The 22,742-nt window shown below is 36.5% G+C and overlaps 1 protein-coding gene across 2 annotated transcripts in view; it reads left to right on the top strand.

Annotated features, from left to right (window-relative positions):
- Positions 1–22,742, top strand: part of LOC138048971 (cilia- and flagella-associated protein 65-like) — a 46,535-nt gene that overhangs the window by 12,474 nt on the left and 11,319 nt on the right. For both annotated transcript variants that reach the window (XM_068895044.1, XM_068895046.1), the window contains exons 12-39: positions 1,619–1,768; positions 3,005–3,059; positions 3,434–3,507; positions 4,233–4,301; positions 5,364–5,450; positions 6,632–6,715; positions 7,366–7,420; positions 7,954–8,039; positions 8,149–8,202; positions 9,040–9,112; positions 9,622–9,686; positions 10,812–10,915; positions 11,258–11,306; positions 11,955–12,044; positions 12,518–12,571; positions 13,046–13,131; positions 14,232–14,316; positions 14,712–14,806; positions 15,161–15,224; positions 15,846–16,011; positions 16,801–16,929; positions 17,888–18,044; positions 19,019–19,087; positions 19,904–20,032; positions 20,735–20,819; positions 21,506–21,597; positions 21,705–21,771; positions 22,398–22,586. In XM_068895044.1, coding sequence (XP_068751145.1) covers positions 1,619–1,768; positions 3,005–3,059; positions 3,434–3,507; positions 4,233–4,301; positions 5,364–5,450; positions 6,632–6,715; positions 7,366–7,420; positions 7,954–8,039; positions 8,149–8,202; positions 9,040–9,112; positions 9,622–9,686; positions 10,812–10,915; positions 11,258–11,306; positions 11,955–12,044; positions 12,518–12,571; positions 13,046–13,131; positions 14,232–14,316; positions 14,712–14,806; positions 15,161–15,224; positions 15,846–16,011; positions 16,801–16,929; positions 17,888–18,044; positions 19,019–19,087; positions 19,904–20,032; positions 20,735–20,819; positions 21,506–21,597; positions 21,705–21,771; positions 22,398–22,586 — 2,562 coding nt within the window. The remainder of the gene's footprint in view (positions 1–1,618; positions 1,769–3,004; positions 3,060–3,433; positions 3,508–4,232; positions 4,302–5,363; positions 5,451–6,631; positions 6,716–7,365; positions 7,421–7,953; positions 8,040–8,148; positions 8,203–9,039; positions 9,113–9,621; positions 9,687–10,811; positions 10,916–11,257; positions 11,307–11,954; positions 12,045–12,517; positions 12,572–13,045; positions 13,132–14,231; positions 14,317–14,711; positions 14,807–15,160; positions 15,225–15,845; positions 16,012–16,800; positions 16,930–17,887; positions 18,045–19,018; positions 19,088–19,903; positions 20,033–20,734; positions 20,820–21,505; positions 21,598–21,704; positions 21,772–22,397; positions 22,587–22,742) is intronic.

Below are 22,742 nucleotides of genomic sequence, written 5' to 3'. Positions count from 1 at the left end.
AACTGAGCTTATTTAACCCTTTAATGTCCTGGCAACTAGCTGACCTTTTCTCTGTTCAATTAAAAGAAGTAAATTCATTCAAAAATCAAAAAAAGAACTGAAAGATGGCGCTATTTTAAGTCTATCGTATACGTTTTGTATTAAAAACCCAGTCGAAGTTTAAATTTATGCGTTATCAAAACAACATATCAAATTACGTTGCACACACAGGAAACTATTTATTGCAGAGTTATTTTTGCTGTCACAGCAAAACTCGGGAAAATACCTCAGTGCTAAAAAAATCTCCATGATATTTTTTTATGTTGCGGGTGTAATTTTTATCCACAGTAGTATAATTTGTGAACCATACTGTTTACATTATTTTTCGTGTGTGTTGCTGTGAACTGACTTCGCTTATCAGCGGGAATCATAAGCCGTCACGCAACATGTTGTTTTCAACACCTGTTTATCAAATGTCGCTTAAATTTTTGTCTTTCACCAAGACCACTTCAATAAAGTTATACGCTTTGTCTCTGTAGTTTGTAAATGACAGTACATTTTTTATTCCTTAGGATTTTTCAACTGGTCTCACATTTCATGTGTGAAACATACTTTTCAAGTTCAATCCGGTAACTAAACAACCAAATAAATGAAACCTTCGCTGTCTCTTATCGCCGTCGACGGCTACAAATACGGCAGGACAAAATTATGGCACTGAAATTATCGACTTTGCTAACATTTACAAACTCGTAACTAGACGGATAACGATGAAACTATTTCATAACCTGGTTATCGAAGGTTCGAAATTCGCGGGAATTTTGTACTGAACGGGAATAACATGAGTGTAAACAAATGATCTCAATCAACTGACTGCACAGATAATGCCATCTGAAAAAGCAACAGATGCGTTCAAGCTAAAAACAAGCTTTAAAGATCTTTAAAAGTCGGCCATTTTTTTTTTACTTCGCGTCGAACGTGCTGCTCAGGAGAGTTTCTCAGTGCTATCTGTGTCGTCTGGCGGCGGAATAATAGTGGAAAATATATGAGAAGGAATCTTATGTTTATTTCAACGGATAGAATTTTCCAGTTTTCTTGGTTACCTTGAAGAATCAATTGGAAAAGTTCGTAAGTGTTTATCGGATCGCATTTCAAACCCTCTGGAAAAAAATGGTCTTTATGTACCCCCCTCCCCTTCGGAAATTTGCCTCTTTCAGACCCCTCTACCCCTCGGAATTTCCGTAACCCTCCGTGGGAGGGGTTTGGATATTTTCTGGAACCACACATTTATAATTTATGATGTTTTTGACATAGTTCAAGCCTGCGTATCTAATTTATAATTTATATGTTAAAAAAATACAAGGGTTGCATCAACTTTTTTTATCCATGTAGCATGCAGAATTTTGTGTTCATAATATTAAGGAATGAGAGTGGTGTGTTAAGTTTTTAGGTGGCCTTGTATTGGTATGGGTTAATATTACTCAATTTCACTTCACTTTTCTTTTTATTGATAACATCTCTAGGGTGACTGTAAGGATTAGGATCCCATTTATATTGAAAAAAAATAAAATAATAAAAGTAGAAAAAATGAAAGTAGTCAAGTGATGTATTCTTTGAAGCATGTCTGTTTTAATTTTTCTAGTTTATGATAGATTGCAGTCAGAGTGTATTCAAGTTGGACACAACATGTGGTTTACTGCCTGGCAAAGGCTCTCAGACTGTTGTTTTGCGTTTTTCTCCAATGAAACCTATTAATTACTACAGGAGATTAACTTGTCTCATCCAAAACCAGGTAACATTGCTATCATTCCACTTGGCAGCGACTTACAGAACTTGTATCATTAAACAGGATGTCAAGTTGTGGCTCAGTAACAACAATAATTATTGTCCAACTTGTGCCTGTACATGTGATGAAGTAAAAATGAGATTATGGCTAACGTGATCTCAATCTAGTTTGATTAGATACAAACAGATATCTTTATTGTAATTGAATCCCAAATCAAAATATTACCCTCAGTACAAATAACATAATGGTCTTCCAATGAGCTGTGAATGACCATTATTAGTGCTCTGGAAATACGTTTTCCCATTGGATGAGGAGGACGGATATAGATTGAATTGCTTGAAAAAATTTGTAATGCTAGTTACAGAAGTTTGGGCACTTGGCCAATAATATGAGGATCAACCATCAGCCTTAAATTTAAATAACTTTAATTGAATGAACGAAATGATATATGAAATGAATCATATACTGAACTGCAGATATGAAATCAAGTAAAGCTATGTTCTTCGCAGCTATCAACACAATTTCAAAACCAAGTTATCAACGCAATTTCAAACCCCAGTCCTGAATTTTTCAGGCTTCTCTACCTAATTGTTAAAATTGCGTTCATAACTGCGAGGATCATAGCTTTATGTAACTTTAATTTAATTAAATGATATCTTTTTCTTGGGGTATTTTGGTGTTTTTTGTGTGAGCGAAGAACTAAATTACAAGTTTTATCCAGTTTTGACCTAAATCGTTAAAACTATTGTAACAGTGATCCTGTGACCATTTCTCTGCCAATAAACACACTTACAGACAGTATAGAGAGTACCCTGTCTGTTGCCAGACAGTAGGAAACTTAAGCAATGACGAAGGCGATGGCAATGAGAACGTCATCTCGCATCATTGTTATCACTTTGTGACTATTTCAATCTTTTTAACAGGGTGTGGTCATGGTGTGGTAGTTTCTCAAAAATGACACTGGTTGGAACAGCATTTTGTTTCGGGGAGAAAATGAAAATTTATCCTCAAGTGCTGATGTTCTTCATAAAACCTCAAATTTGGCAATTTCACTTTGTTGTTTTGCAGATTACGACAAAGAAAAAGTGAAAAACCCATGTTTTTACCATCTAGATATGCAAATTGTTGACTTTCTTGTTGCTGTTGTCATAATCATTGCTTAAGTTCCCTAATTTTACTTGTCACTGGGGAACCCCTACAAGGGATAATGGTTTAGGATTATTTTGTGATGATTGTTTGCAGGATCCTCTTTTTATTGACTTGTTTGGAACTTGCCACACAGAACAAGTGAAGCCAGGTAGTTTTTCTTTTTCAGTTCCTCTCTTCAGTTCTGCGTGCAATTTTGAGTTCTTTTGTGATGTTTAACAGAAAAGCCTAACAAATCAAGTACATTGTAACTGTGTTCATCATAGGTACCATATTGATATGGCATCTTGTGATGCATCTGTGCTGTGCTCAGGAACTGCACAAAGTTTGAAGAAACGTCAAGAGTCTATAGTATATGGCACCTTGAGCAACTCTCAAACGTATCTTGCACATTCCAAACTTCTATAGAACATCTTAACTTGGTACATACATGTATACATGCATGTACAGTGAGTTTGCACGATAAAGTATTGCTGAATTATAATTTTCATTTAACATCATGCCGCACTTTTCACTTTTTATTAGCTGTCCTACAGAAGAAGCACCTTGATGGTTATCAAGTTCATGTCAGACGTGGGTTATCAAAGATCCCTCCTGAGGTATTTACCTGCAATTGATAGCTAATCATCTATTTTTTCCTCGCATGTATCTGTCAATTGCTCAATTGCTTATGAATTATTAATGATCTTGAGAACCATATAATTTTATCTTAGAATACATGCTTTTACTGATTGCATCAATGATAATAATTATTGTCTATGAGTAATGTAAATATGAAAGTTCAGGGGTTTCATCAGAAGCTGGTCACAAGCTAGCAGTTACCAGTGTTTGTTTGTCAGAAATTTGCCTCTCACCGGCAGCTACTCTGCCTTGATTTCCACTCAACCCAAAAAGACCAGAATGACCACTGCTTACCTGTACATTTATTAGCCCAGGCACCTACTTCAAGAGTTATTGAAACCCCTGAAGTTAATATAGGATGGCACAGTCGGTTAGTGCGCGGCCTTGGTGCAAGAGGTCTGAGTTCGATTCCCGGATCTTGCGTCCTTGTTTCGACTTGTTTCCTTTCCGTGTAGCTAAGTAGCTTTAAATCCCCGTAAAACGGAGCACTGATGGAGAGGGGGGAGTAAAATGAGCGCACCGTCGACCTCAGGTTTGTCAGTTGAATTACTGTTACGAGTTATCGACGTTAAATATGGTTACTTTACTTTATATATTTAAGTGCAACAGTTTAAATTATACAACGTAAAATTAAATAATACTATATTATGTAACTAAGTAGAAAAGTGTTAAAATTTTTTGTTTTTTTTATAATAATAACTAGCAACTGAATGAATACCTGGACACATGTAAACTGCGGCTTGATGAGGATGGTACATTGATGTTTCCAGAGGTTTGTTAAATTACCCTGCATCTTGATTATCCATTCACAGTTTTTACTATGCATGATAAATAATAATAATAATAATAATAATAATAATAATTTTATTACTTATACAGTGCAAACTTCATTAAGATATATGATGTAATGCACTTTACAAGTATTACATCAACCATGCTAAAAATATAAAACTACATTTATAGTGTTAATTATATATTGTAATTACAAATAGATAAAAAAGTAGATGAATGTTTACTATGTAAACATAAAGAATGATATTGACTAAATTATTTACAAAACTTCACACAAAAATACAAGATAAAAACATTAAGATACAAACATTAAAATAAGCTTGCCTAAAAAGATATGTTTTGAGTTCTCTCTTAAATATAATAATGTTATTAATATCCCTAAGGCCTGGTGGCAAGGCATTCCTTAAAACTGGAGCAGCAACTGAAAAGGCTCTATCTCCACTGGTCTTGGCCGATTCTACTGTGGGCCGGGCAAGAGTATTATTACTATTTGATCTTAAATTATAATTAGAGTGTTTAGAAATTAAAAGATTGCTAAGATAGATTGGTGCAAGGCCATGAAGAGCTTTAAAAGTTGTTAAATTGAACTTCATTATCATTACAGGGGTGATATGCGCATAGCGCTGCTTGTTGGTCAGTAACCTGGCAGCTCCTTTTTTTAACACGTTGCAACTTATGAATATGTATACTTGGCAGACCATATAATATCGAGTTGCAACAGTCAATACAATTTATGACCAAAGCTTGTACTAAAGTCTTTGCAGCTTGAAAAGGGAGGTATTGTCTCAGATATGCCTAATGTTGTACAATGACGAGAGAACTATTAAACTGGCATGTCTTGTTTATGTAGATGTGAAAATGGAGGTTAGAGTCAAACCAAACACCTAATTCCTAGCTTCCGTAACTGATGGTACAGGCATGTCACCAACTAAAAGACTATCAGCTTACTTCACTTCAAGGTGTTCTTTTCTGCATGATATGATTACATTACACAGCTCCTTATTTTTTCCAGTTCATTTACTGAAGCTGAGTTTGCTTTTAGAACTCTTCATTAAGTAATATCATCCAACCCATGCTGGAATTAGCACCCATGCAAGAACTTTTTTGCCATGCATCAGTCGGAGAAACTGTAAGTAATCCATTTTGACTAATTCACACATCACAACCTTGTGAAAAAGTTTTAAAAAGTGAATGCTTTGTTTATATAGTTGATACATGTGCACTTGTCTACATGTATTGCACAAGTCCACACTGGCACTGCACTATAATACTGGAAATAGGCTGAAAGTAAAAATTCAAATGGAACACAGCATGATTTAAAAAACCCAACTGGTATTGTAACAGTATGTAACCACAATCATTCAAGATCATTTAAATCCCAAAGCACAGAAGACGTGAATTCTGGTCCTCCAAAGACAAACCCAGCTGTTAGTTGGAAGTATTTTAACTCAGTGCAAATGCATGCAAAGCAAACATCCTATACATGTACTAGACCATGCCTCTTCCTCATACTGGTTGGAGCTACGGAATGAGACAAGCTGCAGCTGAATTATTTGCCTCAGTCATTATGACATTATCTTTTAAAAGAATCCACTGTCTTTGCGTAAAAACAGGAAAAACACCCCTTATAAATAAACTTAAAACCACATTACTCATGAACTTTTAAAATGCATTAAACATAAATCAATGATTTTCAATGTTGCAGACATGGTTTGGCAGGAACTTCTGCCTTCTTCAGTGCAATGATTACATTGTGATGCCCTTCTTAATCTTTGAATCAACAACTTCATGTTAACTTAATTATCTACATCTAATGAAACATTTGCACTGAAGATTAAGCAGAAGTTTCTTCCGAAACATGTCTGCAGCATTGAAAATTGTTGTTTTGTATAAAGTTATTGACTGTCTCTTGCTCTCTAGACCTTTTGGTAACATTTTTATGCATGTACTTTCATGTAATAGTTTATTATGTGTTATATAGGGACTGTGAATCAGCTGACAATGGCTTAATTGCTTCAGCTAGTTTCCATCAGTAATTATTGGTTTCATTCGGTCAGGATGACAAGTATTGTAGACCCAAACTGCATTTCACAAGCAAAAACATAAAAGAAAAACTCCTGTCAAGTACAGCAACTGTACTGATGCCTTGGAAATGTGACGAATTTAGACAAGAGCTGTATCTGGGTCCTTGTCTGTATCTCTTCCTTTTGTTTAACTTTGATAGTTTGCAGTACACTGTACATTATATTTAACAACAATTTACCTTTGTACATAACAATGATTATGGGTACATTGTATGTCTACTTTCAGAGTGTGGTTGTTCCTCACGTCAGCTTAGATGTAAATCATGCTGATTTTGGAAGATTGCAAGATCCAAAAGCTGTTGAGCAGAAGGTAGAATATCTTCAATCTATAATATTATTATAAAATTCTTTATTATTATGTTAGCCAGTAGTTAGTTGATGATGGTATACAGCTGTAACAAAAAATAGTTAATTCTGGGGATGAGTATTGGTGTCTAAATTCTGGAGATCTCTGAGCATTCCAGTCAGGATATTACATATAGGGGGTACTACCCTATATGGGCTATATAGGTACGTGCCGCGGAATAGGGTATGGTTTCTGGAGGTTCCACCCAGTCAAGCGGAAAACAAATGATCTGTCAAAGTTAAAGTATTGCCAAAGGGATTTTGTTCTTCTCTTGCATAGGGTGTCATTTTTCGGATGTGGGCCTTAAATAGGGTATCAATTTTCGTTGGATTGTTCCTTAAATAGGGTCAGGGTTTAAGACCCTTCGCGGCACACCTATATCTGGACTTTATGAGAGTCCCCCCCCAGGTCGTAGAACAATAATGTGAAAACTGTAAAAAAAAACAAAAAAATAGAATAAAAATAATAAAAGCAAGATAATGTGCAAAATGATGTTAAAACATTCCGATGTTCCAGCACGCAGTGTAAAAGTGTACTATATCTTGTAGACTATAGACCCTTCTCCCAATGTTAAAAATAATTATTAAAGTATGATTGTATCACTATGTTTTCAGACTGTTAACATAACAAACCATACAAAGGGAAAAATATCTTGTGTGTGGATGAAAGGTAATAAATGTCATTTAAGTTAACTGGGAAATGGAGAAGACAAATTACTTATCAACTGCAAGCCTAGGCATGCCCATCAACACCTAAAAAGAGATTCATTTTTATATCAAGCATCATGAGGTGACCCTTTTGTACCTGCAACCTCATCTTCACTATGACTTGCGCAAGCAATTAAGACACTGTAGTGTAATGCCTCTGGCAATGCAAGTCTTGCAACAAAAGCAGTCCTTGTCACATTGTCAAAATGGGGGTGGGGTGGGGATGTTGAACAACACTAGAATAAAACTTGGCAAACCCTGCTGCCCAAAATGACTCCTTACGCTGCCGCACAAACAACATGGAGTAGTAATGTAAATGTGGCTCCAAATCCACCACTGTCTATGCCAGCAACACCAGCAGCGCTCTTTGTAGTTACATGTAACTCCTTGGGATGGAATTTAAATCAATAACTTCAAGTTGATTAATTATCACATGTCATTTTATTTTACAGTATTGAAAGCTGTTACTTACAAGTAAACATTCACTTTTTACAGATACAAAAGGGATATTTTCAGTTTCTCCAGAGGAGTGTGATATTCTACCTTTAAAAACTGCTTCCTTTAGATTAGCATTTAGACCTGTAAGTAAAACAGTTATGTGAGTTCGAAAAGAGTTTTATTTTATGTTTTTAAATCAATAATCAATCTTCTTACAATTAAAAAGTAATATCATTTGTGTTTTTTTTTTAGAATGCTGCAAACCAGTTTTTTAGTGCTGATCTGGAATGCTATGCATTTTACAAGGTAATGGCCAGTTATTTCGAACGTTAATGATTGATGTCCCAAAACTTTATCAGTCTGCTCTTGGTTATCCACATTCTCTCTTGCATGGAGACTATCCAATTTGATGGACATTATGGATTTTCTTAGGGTCTAATTGTATATTGTGCATCTGAAAAAATTATGTTTATTAATAATTAAATTTCAGCTTGCGTAATGACCCTTTTGTGATCCTTGAAGCTTTCAGATTTTGGCCAGCCAGTTGAGGCTGTAAGGTTAACATGGTGTTAACCTATGTGGCTCCTCCAAACATGACAACTAACCTTTTGAGAAGAAAGATATTTTTCGAAGTGTCCTGTTTTATACAAAATCATCCAAGCCCAGCAAGGTGTACATGTAGATAAGAATAACCAGTCTGTTATCAGCTGTGATGTGTGAAATAGGGTTTGTCAAAGTAGTAGTAGTTAATAGAAATTGACAGTGATGACGACATCATTGCTATCTTTGCTTTTAATGTTATTTTCTACTGAAGTTTACCAGTAAATCTTTAGTCATATGGTACTAGTACTAGTCAAAGAGGACTTTGATGGAATCTAAAAAATACTGCTTCATCATCATCATCATCATCATCATCATCATCATCATCTGATTGGGCTAGATTGGACATCAGCCTATCATGTCATCCATCACAACCTTGCATCAAGGTCAGAAGATCTTCAGGTAGACATCCGTTGTCTCTACATAGTTGGTAAATATAGGTGGTAGCTGGTCGACCATAATACTTCATACTCATAATACTCCTAAAAATGATTAATCTGATTGTCCCCAGCAAACCAAAGAGTTTGTTTTATGTTGTAACAGAGCATGAGAGATTATCGACTTGTCGAGGATACCACTCTGTGCCCCCCTTGGTGCTTGTCGCTAAGTGCTACAGGTTTGTCACCTCAACAATAATTTTAACCCTCCCTTAATACATTGTGGTTTATACAACACCAGGGCTTCTTTCAAAAAGTTCTAAGAACTTTTCCCTTTCAAAAACTAATTTGCATTTAACTATGATTGGTCTGAAGAGATTTATTTTATTAATTTTAATGATGACTAGGGGCTACTAAGAACAATCTGAATGGTCTTTAAAGGAGTTGTACCAATAGACCTTTCGATTACTAGTTTGGATGCCTAACCATTTGAGCTGAAGAGACTCAGAATACTGTACACCAGTGACTGTCAGGGCTTTTTAGAGACATGAACCAAGACTGTCATGATCAGGGTTGTGGAATTCCTTAATGAGGGATTATTTCTTGTTAAAACATTTGAAATATCAGCCATGACATTCCATGTAGGAGCTATCTCAAGGCAGAATTAGCCGAACACTTAAAGACATTGTCTGACACGATTTATATACAGACTGACTTGCAAATCTAATGATGTTGTTAACATTTTCAGGACATACGTTTGCATTAGGCACAGAGACATTTATTCCAAGAAGTCTATGGGATACCAATCATTTGGTATGGAGGAACCTCTGATTATAAATTAAGTTAATGCAATTAACCTATTCACTCCTCAGGCACGACACAACGCCCCCAGTTGACAAGTAAAATTGTCTGGCGTTAGACGGAGCAAAATCTGTTAAGTCTCACTCCCAGGAGTCAATGGATTAATTTTACATTGTGGGGAGATCTTAGTAATCTCACTGTAGTCTGAGATTTTCTCTTTTTTCCTTCTGAAAGTTTCCTTATGAACGGTACTAAAACAGAAAAAATTTACCCAAAGTTAAAACCAAGCCAATGCATCAGTTTCTCCTGGGAAATTTGGGAGGGACTCCAGGAAGGTTTGCAGTGGCATAATGCCATGTGCTTTTAATTTGCTCAAGTTGCTTTTTCGGTTGATGGCTTGCTTCTTTCCCCTCCCACCCTCCCATTTTTTTGAGTAAGTATACATTCCACACACTGATTTTTCTCAGTGATGTGTTGAAAGGTGCCTGGGAGGTGGACTGTGGCTTGGTTGCTAAGGTGAACTCCTTGCTGCTGAGGACTGTGCTGCCTCCTCTCTTGCTGCCTTTACGTCACCTACTCTTCAGTCAATTGGTGGTAGTGTTTTAGAGCAGTTTTCAAATGAGTGTTGTAAAATCAAAACCAAAGTAATTACTTTGACCAATCAAAAAGGACAGAGACAATCCACTAAACCAATCAAAACTCAAAGTAATTACACGTAGCCAACACTAAGCGTGGGAAAATTTTCACGCACATGCCACAATTGGTTTTGGTTTCACTTCTGATTGGTTGAAAAAGTGGCGCAAGAACTTTGAACCAATCACTGAGTGAAGTAATGCAAAATCAAAGCAATTCACTAATTACTTTCAACACTCAATTGAAAATTGCTCTAAATGGATCTAATGGGATTTCTCCTCTCATCAAAAACCAACATAATTGTTATTTGACCTGCTTCAGTTTTCTGTGAAATAGTTTGATTTACAGTCTCCTAATTAGAAGCAGAGCATTTTTGCTCTGAAGCTTAAAAGGAATTGTCGTCATCACAGTGATAATGTATTCCATCATAATCATCATTATCTTTATTCCACAGTACTTCAAGTAACCCCCTTATGAGTTAATAGTCCATTCTCTATTTGATAGGTCTTCCCAGCAGTCACTGTTGATGAAGTGTCATACAAAACCCTGTTACTTAGCAACACAGGTCACAATCCAATCCACTTTGCATTTGATGAGGATCCGTTAGGGTAAGCAACCATACATCCACTGTACATCAAATAAATCACAATTTGGTTGGCTTATTGTGATGCTGAGCAATTTTCATGGTCATCCATCAAATCCCTTTAATTTTTGTTCACTTTAAAGGCATATTTTGTTGCTGAGGTCTGTTTAATTTCAAGAGTTGATCCCTCTTACATCTAGATTAAAAAATCAATACACCAAGTCCATAGTCAATTGGTTTATCGGTATGTGTTCCTTTAATTTTGTTGCAACAAAAACTGGAACATGTAAAGAGTTCTTTGGTATTTTAGATTTTGTATAATGGTATTTGTTTTTTAAAAATAGAAGTTTGTTTGTTTCCTTGATAGAGAGTTTACATGTAGGCCAAGAACTGGGCTACTCAGTGACAAATACCAGGTACCTCTGGCCATTAAGCTATTCATCTGTTCTTTTGTTCGTTAATCTGTTAATTTATTCATGTGACCTTCCGTCTGTCGCTCTCCCTGCTTTATAATTCATTTGTCCATCCACCCATCTTACTTTTTTTTTCTTCAAAGAAAAAATTAAAAAATTTTGTCACCTCTAATTCCAGACTTGATCTGTGCACTATTTTGGACAATTTAAGCAATTTTCTCTTGTTGAATAATTTCAGGTGGCTTCAGTGGAATTCAAACATTGAAGTTACCGGTACTTGAATTTTTCAGGTGCAATTGCTGACAAGTTCGAGGGTCACTTTTCTCTTTTGTCTTTTGCCCACAATTAAAATATGGAATAATTGCTTGCGAATAGTCCATAGCCATGGTAGCCATTGAACTCCATGTTGTGTTTGAAGTACTTCATTTGGGTCCAGTAAACTAGCTTTGGAAAATGCAGCACCTATCTAATTTATCAGGGGTCAGAAGGGTAAAAGCATAAAATACATTATTATTTTATTCCATTCAAGAACCTTTTTCTTATACAAGTTATAAACAAAACAGACTTCTTTTTAACTTGTCCTTGTCTTATATGAAATATTGTTTTCATCATTGCAATGCTTTTAATGAAGTTTTATTCATTGTCTTGTAGCTAATTGTTTTCAAAATGATGCCTTCAGCAGTCAAAACCTTTAAAAGAACTGCAAAGTGCAGGCTTAATGACGCTGATAAGTTTACTAAGGTTTGGAAATCAGTTTTATCAGTTTAGGAATTCTATATACTATTTTGTGGCACACAAGTGGCATACAGTTTGATTTGTGAAATCTTACTACTTCTGTAAATTTGCTCAACTTCAGCTGCTTTGTACTTCTTGAAATATTTATGGAAGATAGCAGTGATCCTCACAATTAACTGAACAATTTAAGCATTAAATGTCACTTTATAGCCACCTGAAAAATTCAGGCGGCTAATTTAACGGAATTCAAATCCCTGACCTCAGCAATGCTGGAGCAATGCTCTACCGACTGAGCTATGATGGGTAGAGCATCACAGAGGTCGTGGGTTCAAATCCCATTAAAGCCACCTGAATTTTTCAAGTTTCTATAAATTAGTAACAATTGCATAATTTGTCCAGTTAATTGAGGATCACTTCTATCTTCTGTGTACAACTCGCACTTCAAACATACATTTCTTTCATTTAATTTTTTTGCACAGGAAATCAGCCTTGTAGGATCAGCAGAAGCCCCATGTCTTAAACTCAGCAATCAGGTTAGTTTCATTTAACTGTGTGCTGTGCTGTTAGGTTTTGTCTTGCCATGGTTGGTACCTGAAACATACTCTCCCAATTTTCTCATTGCCCACATTCACATCAGATTCATTAGCTCCCATCTGGTGGCTCCTTGAGTAGTGGCATTGGAACATAATAATTTTTGTATGTCTGAAAATGTAAGTGTTTTTTGAGTTCAGGGTTTGTTCCCACAACATAATGTCAGAAATCTGAGGTTGTTGTGATCAGAGTTGTTGTGGCAGTGGTTCAGCTAACAGGGACCAAAGACCATTCCACGTTGTTGACAATGCAAACTTAACCTTTTCAGAAACAGTGTAAGGAAGACAAGAACAACAGTTCTTGAAAAGTTATCCGCAAAACCTCTTTGAGAATGCTGAATCACTTGAGCTCCAGTAGGCTTCAATAAATGGGTTACACCTTTTGATAATTCAATTTATTATGTTATTCTTCCCTAGGGGATGGTTTATTTTAAACCCACGTGTATTGGAACAGCTTCTACCAAGTCTTTTGAAATAAAGAATACCTCCAGGATACCTTTAAGGTAAAGAAAAAAGGAACAACTTAATCAGTCTTGGTCAAGTCGCAATGGCTGCAGTGAATGCAATATTATTTGTTTTAGTCCTGGCTTAGCATTGCAACACAGCAGTTGGCCAGCATTGTGCTAGAGCACAGTAAAAGACATACAGGCAAATGTACCGGTACTTACAACAATGGTCTCTAACATGTATCCCACATTCATCCAGTATTAAATGCTTTACAGTAATACTCCAACCTGTTGGACAACTGTTTGCTCAACAGTTTTAAAGGTTTAATTATTGATTCTGACATTATAATAATTTCGTCTGGCATTTAAGACTGAGAAAACCTACTTGGAGTTAGGGTGAATCTTTCCATTGTAACATATCTGGCAATCTTTATTGTATTTGCAAACTGCAAATGAAACGTACCATTGACTCGTACAAAAGGGAACTAGTAATCGGTATGGCATAAGTTTGTTTCCTGTTTGGAGCTAGCCCTCTGATTTTTTTTCTGAGTTGCCTGGCCGAAGCATCATGGATTACTACATTCTGATTTTGTGTGTGCAAATCCTATGGATATTCCAAAGATCAACTCAATAATTTGAATGTTTAACTCGCCCGTGATGTCTGTATTTTTGTATGTGATCAAAGTCTGGGGTGCAGCTTACCAGCGAAAAATATCTAGACGGAATCGACAGGTTTCTCAAGAGGGCCCAAAGGTTTAATTGGCTTAATTTATCACAAAGAAAACAACTTTATACTTGACTTAATTAAAGATACTTGTAGGGACTCTAGTAAGCTTTTTAAGAACGTAATCAGAGATGATCATATTCTTCATGATGTGCTACCTCCAAAGAGGAGATATGTGCTCCGTTATATTACCTAGAGTTAAAACTAAACACTTCAAGCATAGTATCCTTAATAGAATGCCTTTTCTTTTCAATTAAATTCACTGTATAATTATAAGAAATTTTACAATGTTACACATTTTTATACATTCTTAATTATAATTTTTTATTAGCTTTTTGTAAAGTGTGTCACACGTTTGTTGTTTCTGATTTTATTAAAGACCTTATCCATCTATCTATCTATCTATCTATCTATCTATCTATCCATTTGTTAGTTTTTCATGGAAGATTCCTGGACCTCAGTTGAAAATACTCAGCATTGAACCATCCGAAGGGGTGATCTTGCCAAATGAAAACCAGGTATAATATGTTGTAACTTTTTACAATAACAAATGGGAAGCAGATTATCAACCTTCCCCAATTCCTTTATCAATAGTATTTTGCTGCCGTTACAGAAAACTAAGGACCTGTTTATTTTGAGCGGTTGGCTGTCGGGAGAGGAGGGCAGAGCTGATGTGGGAAAAAAAAAAGGAAGAAGAAGAACAAAAAGTGTCATGCTATTTGCATTGAGTGTGAAAGTTTTCCGGAAGCACAAGAGTTTAAAAGTTCAAATCTATTTTTGTTAAAAAAAACGATTGCTGTCATTCTTAGCTGCCTGTGTACTGTAGTGTCACTGAAGACCATGTCCAGTATACATGTAGTTATGTATTAATTAACTTGATCAGTCATAATTTTTTTCTCTTTTTTTTGTGCAGGCTCACATGTTGCACTTTAGTCCTGTTGCAGAAGACAAATACCTTATCAAAACAAAGCTCTGTGTGAAAGGATTACAAAGTGGTGTCCTGCAACAGTGAGGAACAAACTTCATGTCATAACATAGAGAACAAATGTTACTAACAGCTAGTCCTCAAAGAAAGATTTCTTATGGGTTGCACCAGAAGTGGCCTTAAATGAATAATTTATTTTTATGCCATTTATCAGTAGAAATGTATTTGATAAAGTGACAAAGAAATTCCCTAAAGAGATTTAGAAGCATACCCTTTGAGAAGAATGAATCCAGTTTCAAACAAGCACATGCAGTTGTACAAGCCTTTCTTGTACTTGGTTAACTCAAATTATATTGTTTGTTAGTTACTTTGTTGTATTGTTTTCAAGGTTGCATAATTATAAAGGGAATCTAACTTTAATATTTTATCTCTCACAGGTCACCAGACGAAAAGACCTATCTAGTCAGAGTTATTGGCGAAGGATCCATTGGAGAAATTGTGGTAAGCTCTTATCAGCTTCAGACACTGATCTAGCAAAATGTAGTTCCCATTACAGAGTGATAATGTTGGTCATTTCCAAGTTCAAGCAACTAATCATCCCGTGGGGAGGGGTCACATGGCTAGCCCACGTAGTAGCATTTTGCAGCATTTCAGATCAAAGAAAGACCAAAAAACGGAATTTTGGATGTTTTAACTGGTGGCATGTTAAATGTGCCAAAAGATTGAAAATCCCGTTCCCTGGTTCTTTGTGGTTTGAAACTCCACCAAAAATGCCTGCTCCAAGTAATTGCAGAATACCCGGCCACTCAAAGCAACACTTTTTCGTTCCTGGCTATGCGGCTGTGAGTACGTGGCTGCTAAGTTGCTAAATGAGTGAGTGACTGAGCGAATACACTGTTAACTTGAAAAATGCATTTACTGTGGCTACACAGCTTCTTGGCGTCATGGCTATGTTTCATTTAAGATCATTGCTGAGGTTGTTTTGCCATTGTTTGAACATAGCCTGCCGTAGCCGCAATTTTTTGAAGTGTTTTGGAGTGGCCGGGTATTCTAGAGTTAGATAAGGTATTCTACAGTCAAGATTCAATGGACAATCTTTCCGTTTTTTTCTTTTGCTCTAAGTGCGGGCAGGATTCCATCAGTTTTGGTGACATTGTTGTAGGAAGTTCAGCATCCAAAGAACTGACAATTCACAACAATAGTGACTGCAGTCTACACTATAACTTGCTCATTGACCAAGAGATATCGGGACCGTATGATGACGAAGAGTCAGCAAGAGATGTTCTAGGTAAGCTGCCATTGGCAAAGTCTGTTGCAATGGGGCACTTTGGAATCCTAGCTGGTTAGGATTTTATCATTTGTCACAAAGGATGGTGACAGCATGTGGGATCATCAGTGCTTTTTCTAGATCTCCAAGTTGGAGGCAAAACCTCAATTTCTTTTTCCCATTCAATCCTTGTGAAGGTGTAAGCATTTGAATGGAAATTTTTCAAATTCTTGCATACATGTATGAAGGACTCCAGTGATAACTTTGGATCACTGCTGATAAAGACACTAGACAGCAAATTCGAAACGTTGGATCTATGAATCATGACCTTTTAAGCTACATTCAAATTTCTGAAGGACAGAAATGATACTCCCACTGTATGCATCTGAACAATTTAAGCAACAATAAAATAATTGTCGAACTGCAACAGGATTCAAGCCCCATGACCTCTGCGGTGTCAGTCATTCTCTACCAACTGAGCTATGAAGCCACACTGTTGTGAGCAGTTGTTGCATTCATGTGTTTCCATGAATGGGTTAGATGAAAGAAGTGTTTATATTTGAAGTGCATGCTATAGACAAAAGAGAGAAATGGTTGCTTAAATTGTCCAGATGAGTGTGAGGATTATTTCTCTCTTTCCTCAGTCTATGACCCACATTTCAAATAGCAACTTTTCTTTCATTCAAATTTCTCCAAACTAGAGTAACAGCGGACTTAATGTCAGACTGCAAGTCAACTTGCTTGCAATGCGAATCCTAACTTTCATGTAGAATTTTCCTTAAGAACTTTTAATTTCTTGCATCCATTTAGCGCTAGAAATAAGTGGCAAGAATGGAATTATACCAGCAAGAACATCCCAGAAGATCACAGTGACAGCCTATCCTTCCCGCCGTGTGACCTACAACTTCAAACTCAGCTATGAACTTATTTCAATGTTTGGTATGTAAATTGCTTGGATTAATGATAAGGAAACTCTTAGCACTTTGCATGTAGAGTGCAAGCAAAAGAGGCCCGAGCAAAGTACACAGAATCATTAACTTTTTGAAATGTGCTAAATAATTATTGTTTGTCCTTGTTGAAGGGCATAAGGGTCATCTATGTTAGTTTCTTGTGCTTAGATGTATGATCAAAAACTAGCGTTCAAAAATGGCATTGATTGAATTAAGCGGAATCAAGTAATGACAAAGTCGGTGAGAATGCAAAAACAAACTAGACAACAGTTTAAGGAAATAAAAGAAAATTGTCCTGTTTCGACCACACGATCCGCAAGTGCATTTAACACTGTAGAACATTTATTTATACTTCTGTGCTAAACTATGGCCCTTCCGACTTGTCCAAATTTAATGATGTGGGTACACCAGAATTATTTTTGAAGTCTTCTTGGGAAACATTTATAATTTTATTAATGTTCTACATTCCTCTTTAACTTCTGGTACATGTACGTTGCCCAAGGTTCGCATCCAGGACGGTTTGAAATAATTACCAATTCTTTTCAATTAAGCGATGGCAGCTGATTATTTATTATTTTTGCTGGCCAGCCCACCTACAATCATAGACAAAAGTAGTTGGGAAGGTTATGTAAATGAACCACACCAGAGCTGTATTTCAACCTGCTTCTGTTAAAGCTCAAAAGAAATAGTTTCACTTTCTCTTACGTATCCCCCCTCCCCCCTATTCAATGTTGGAAGGTAAGTCAACAATTTTCCACTGAAACCATTCAGTTTTGCACAACATTGAAGGAGGGGGGAGGGGAGAGAAGCAATAAAGACTTCAAAAGTGCTAACCTTCCCAACAGTTTTGTCTAGGATTGTAGCCTCGTCTGTTTTTTTTTTTCTGACACTAGTCATACCACCCCTAATTTTGCATAATTTGTGTCAATGTTATACAATTCTTCCAGACGAAGTTAAGCCCTTGGTAACTTGCCCTAAAAGACATTTGGTTGACTTGCATTGCCAAGGAGTTTACCCAATGCTTTCTGTGACTGATGCTCGTTGCCTTGGGAGTGGAAGAGGATATAGCAAAGTACAGATATGGAGTCTGTTTTCACTCGATAGGTTGGTCATTTAAATTCAGTAATAATGCATGAGGTTATCATGTAGACCCTTATAAATTCCGACACAGTTCAATTGTACGTATCACCCTAACTTGTATTTTGTATCTAAAGTAGATAACTACTGTATGCTGTCATTTAATCACCGAATACCACTTAATTATATCACATGTTCATCACGTAAGCCAGATTCAATATTCATGGGAAATATATCTTCATGTAATTTAATTACACCCATTCAGATTTGAAATCAAAGGAATGGTCTACGATGTGGATGTAAGCCATTTTTTTCTCTCTGTTTTACAGAAACCATCTTGTAAGACCAATGGGAAACTGCCGAAATAATCTGTACACCTAACTAAGCACTTACTGGAGAGCGCCATAGGCGTTGGTCCTCACGAAAATCCTAAACCGCAAGGGTTGCAGTTTTTTTTCAAATGTCCCGCAACTTTTGTGGTATATTTCTGGTGACATTTAAAAGACTTTGTATTCTCAAACGGAAAACGTTTCACGTCATGAAACTTTGCAGTTGTTTTTGTTTTGTCTGGTACATGACTGTTTAGATATCAGGTTTTCAGAACAAACAGATCTTTAAGTTTCATGAATTGCTTTTCAGGCCCTAAATGTTCAGTTTCGGACATTTGAGAAACAGGTCTCTGGATCCATGCATCGCTTAGATCAAAATGCAAAACACTCACTTACTGATAGTTAACGTCGACCTGAAGTGGCCTTCCAGCGAGAAGTTTCACACCTCTTTTGAGGATTTTACACTCTCTTGCTCCTGGTATTTAAATTGTCATTGTATTTTCTCCATTTCAAAGTTGTCCCTGCACAAGGTCGCTGCTTCTTTTGTTTTTGTTATCAAGTAGTCAAGGTAATCTCCACCTGGGACCAATGAGTATCAGTGGATGATGGCGCTAAACCATGCAACAAGTCCCCCATAATATTGTTATTTTGTAACTGTTTGTTTCATTGCAGCCTCAATGAATGTCTTGAGTCTGATCCTTCTCCTTCAGAACTCCTCTATGCAGCAGTTACAAGACATAGGTTAGAAAATTGTGAAACTTATTTCTTTAACAGGGACACTGATGTTAAAATGGATATTCCCGCCTTAATGCTCCAAGTGTCAGTTGCTGCACATAAGGCCCATTCAAGATGGCTAATTATGTATTTGATTTGAAGGGTGGAGAAAAATGTATTTGATTTGAAGGGTGGAGAAAAATGTTTTCGTTACAAGCAAAATGGAAATACTTGTTTTCTCTCAATTTGTTTTACACTTTAGTTTGGACATTTAAATGCATTAAAACTGGAAAAAGAAGAGAATCTGATCATTACTCCTGATCATACTACGTAGAACTTGAATTTCTAATTTGAGTTGTCAGTATCACACATGCAGTCACAGACTTATTGATGATAAAATTTCTGGATCAGTAATAAATGATGTTTGGCATTTTTATTTATTTTTTCAGGACTAGAACTAGTACTAGTCAAGAATCTTGTTTATTAAGCAAGAAAAAAACGACAGCGCTCAAAAGAGTTTGGATATATGAATTTGCTTTCTTATAACCAGTTTTGGTCATTTCATGCCGTTGTCAGAACGATGAACTAGAATTTGAAATGGATTCGCGGGGCGTCCACAATCTGAAAATATGACGTCATTTCTCAACCCTCCATAGATTAGACAACACCAACGTGCTAAAAGGAAAAACGCTTGTTTAGAGAGAGCGAGAAACCTGGCCTTTTTCTTTTTTTTTTCTTGGTCACGTCCAGATGTCCTCTTTGGCCATAATGTCTCGAGTAAGTCAAGGCAGATGGACTTTTGCTGTAATAAATAAAACTGTTTTCTTATCACGTCTTTCGTAGCACAACTCACAGGGTCCCTGTGAACACACGAGCCATAATTGACTTTAATTTTGGAGCAGCCCCTCTGGGTGGGGAACCTTGTGAAGTGCATCTTAACCTGAAAAACACTGGATCCGTTCCAGCTGAATGGTAAGTATCTGTGTTGACGCTGCTGTTCTTAATATGAAAATATTAAATCAATGCTTCTGTCATGAGAATCTGAGAGCAACCTGTAAGTTTTTCCAGTATTACTTTAGATTGGGCTCCACCATGCAGACTCATGACATGAGAGTCTCTTTGTCCCTCCTACTCATTTTTTTTTTCTAGGGGATGGGGTAGGGGTGTTTGTGGCTACACATAGGGTACATGTACCATGGGTCTGCTTTTCAAATGCATCTTGCTTTGTTTTTGTGTGATTTACGTAACAAAGGTACTAAAATTAGGTCAACTCTTGGTTTTATTGATATTCTGTCCGACTTCATTAACTCAGAATCCTTTGGCCATCGAAGATTAATAACATGATAACACCAACAGCGGTGATGAACATAGTGAAAAACAAAGCATTTTTATGAACTGGACGTTTTGTATGCTGCAACATACGTATAACATACCACTATGCTCTGTTAAATGTAAGTTGTACCATACAAAATGTCATGTTCCAAAAATGCATTGCTTCACCATCTTCATCACCGCTATTTGTATTATATTTATTGTACTGACCGATGATGTGTTCAAAGGCACGGTGAATGCATGGTCACAAATAAGTATAACCAGGCTATAGAGGGTTTTTGCTAACTTGGTTAGCAAACCGAAGGTTTCAACTTATAAATATCACTGTTGATTTCTCTGTAGGGCATTCTTGTATCCAAGTGATCTTCAACTAGAGCTGGAGTATTGGGCCGAGACAGGAGAATATGATGAAGATGAACTACACCAGGTGAGTAAGGGAGAAGGGAGGTTTGCTTGTTCCCCATAGCAATTAAGCCACATACCATGACGTCCCTGTGGTCATTTTAGCACCTCTAAATGAGAAAAAAAAGTGCCAGGCTCATCATCTCGGAATTTAACTGGATTCAGGTTTTTTTTTGGTTCAAAAAGCATATATGCTTCTGATCACAAGTATACAGGCTTCAGAAAGATTTGATTAGATTTAATTCTTCTACTTCTCGTTTTCGTGATTGTCATTTGAATAACAAAGTCATGCTTCCACTTCGGTTCACACTAGAACTGAAGGAAATTGTTTCAGTATAGCGGTATTTTGTGTGACATCACCTGTCACAATGACAGCCTATCACATCAAGATATTGAGCACTATTTTCTTAAAACGAATTTTGAAGTATACATGAAATTTTGTATATTTGTTTAATTGTTGCTTCACATGGTATAACAACATCGCTGTTTGTTGTTACATTGTTATAGAGTTGATTCTTTTGAATAACACTCTTTCTTAGCTTGAAAGTGTTAAAACTGGTTTCTGGACCACCTTATCTCAAAATCTGTAGACTATGGGTCGCACCACTTGTCATAAATCAGTCCGCTCAAGTCCTTAAGGACATAATATTGTATTCCTGCAAGTAGGATAATGATTTGGTTAACTCAGAGTTTTTGATTGTGTGCCTTCAGATGCAGGTGATGGATAACAAACTCTTCAGCATTGAACCGAGGAAAGGAAAGCTCTTACCAGGGGAATCACTCACAGTTACCTTAATTTACAGGTTAGTTACTTGGAGCTGGGGAAAGAATTTCTGCAGATCTTATGCTTCGATCAGCTTTGAAATTATTATCACTGATTGTGATGTTTCTTTGTGCTGACTTTTTCCAGCCACTTGTTCACTGGCACCAACAGACTACCAGTCTTGTTTAAAGTTATGAGAGGACGAGAAATTCTGGTACGTTGAAATAATTACTTTCCCAACGAAATTTCAAGCTTTCAAGGTGGAAAATGGACCTTGATGGCAAAATAAACTAAAAAGTAATTTTTGGCTAACCAAGGGTGAGCTTAATAGGCCATTTCCAAGTTCGTCTGCCTCCTCATACACATAAAAATGAGCTTAAGTGCAACGTTTTCCTGATGAAAATTAGTTTCATTCATTATGTAAAGTATACCATAACTATATATATAATTACCATCACAAAAATTTTCTTTAAAATGTGTCAGAAAACAGCTTTTTAGAATAACCAAATAACAGTCTTTAAAAAAAAATTGGGGCCCAAAATGATCTCCGGCTGAGTTGTGCCAAGCCCAATTCTCGCCCTTTTACCATGACATTATGCATGTGCCGGTTTTTAATAATAGGTAACCTCAAATTAGCACTATACAGTCCTGCTTCCAATCATTTGACCCAGACGACAAAGATGCAAGGTTGACTCTACACACAGCATTGACAACAATATTATTATTATAGCATATCAACTGATCCTGTCTTATTTTTAACTTTTGATTTTCATGACATGCGTAATTAACTCGTTTGATGCACCTGTGGCACTTATTGACAAGCATTTTTTGTAACCAAAGGTGAATTTTATTGGTGTGACTGTGGATCCCGATAGCTACTATGTTCACTTTGCAAATACAAGGCACTTATTCGAGCCAGTTGCTGTGGGCGGTACATCACCGCCTGTCCAAGTGTACGAGTTGTACAATGGCGGAGCAAGGACTGTTAACTACGAGCTGGATACCGAACCACTGGCACAAATACAAGCTGTGAGTACTACTAAAAAGGGAAAAGCTTTCACAAAAGGGTTATCCTAACACACCTTAAAGGGAAAGAATTGCAGTAGTGTGCATCATCAAGCCGTAGCGAATGTTACGTTTATAAGCCAATTGGAAGCAATGTTATAACTGCTGCTGAAAATTTAC

Source organism: Montipora capricornis, chromosome 5 (assembly GCF_036669925.1).
Source record: "Montipora capricornis isolate CH-2021 chromosome 5, ASM3666992v2, whole genome shotgun sequence".
In the NCBI taxonomy this organism is placed as follows: Eukaryota; Metazoa; Cnidaria; class Anthozoa; order Scleractinia; family Acroporidae; genus Montipora; species Montipora capricornis.
The sequence above is the reverse complement of the archived record's forward strand: the minus strand, read 5'-3'. Positions and strand labels throughout refer to the sequence as shown.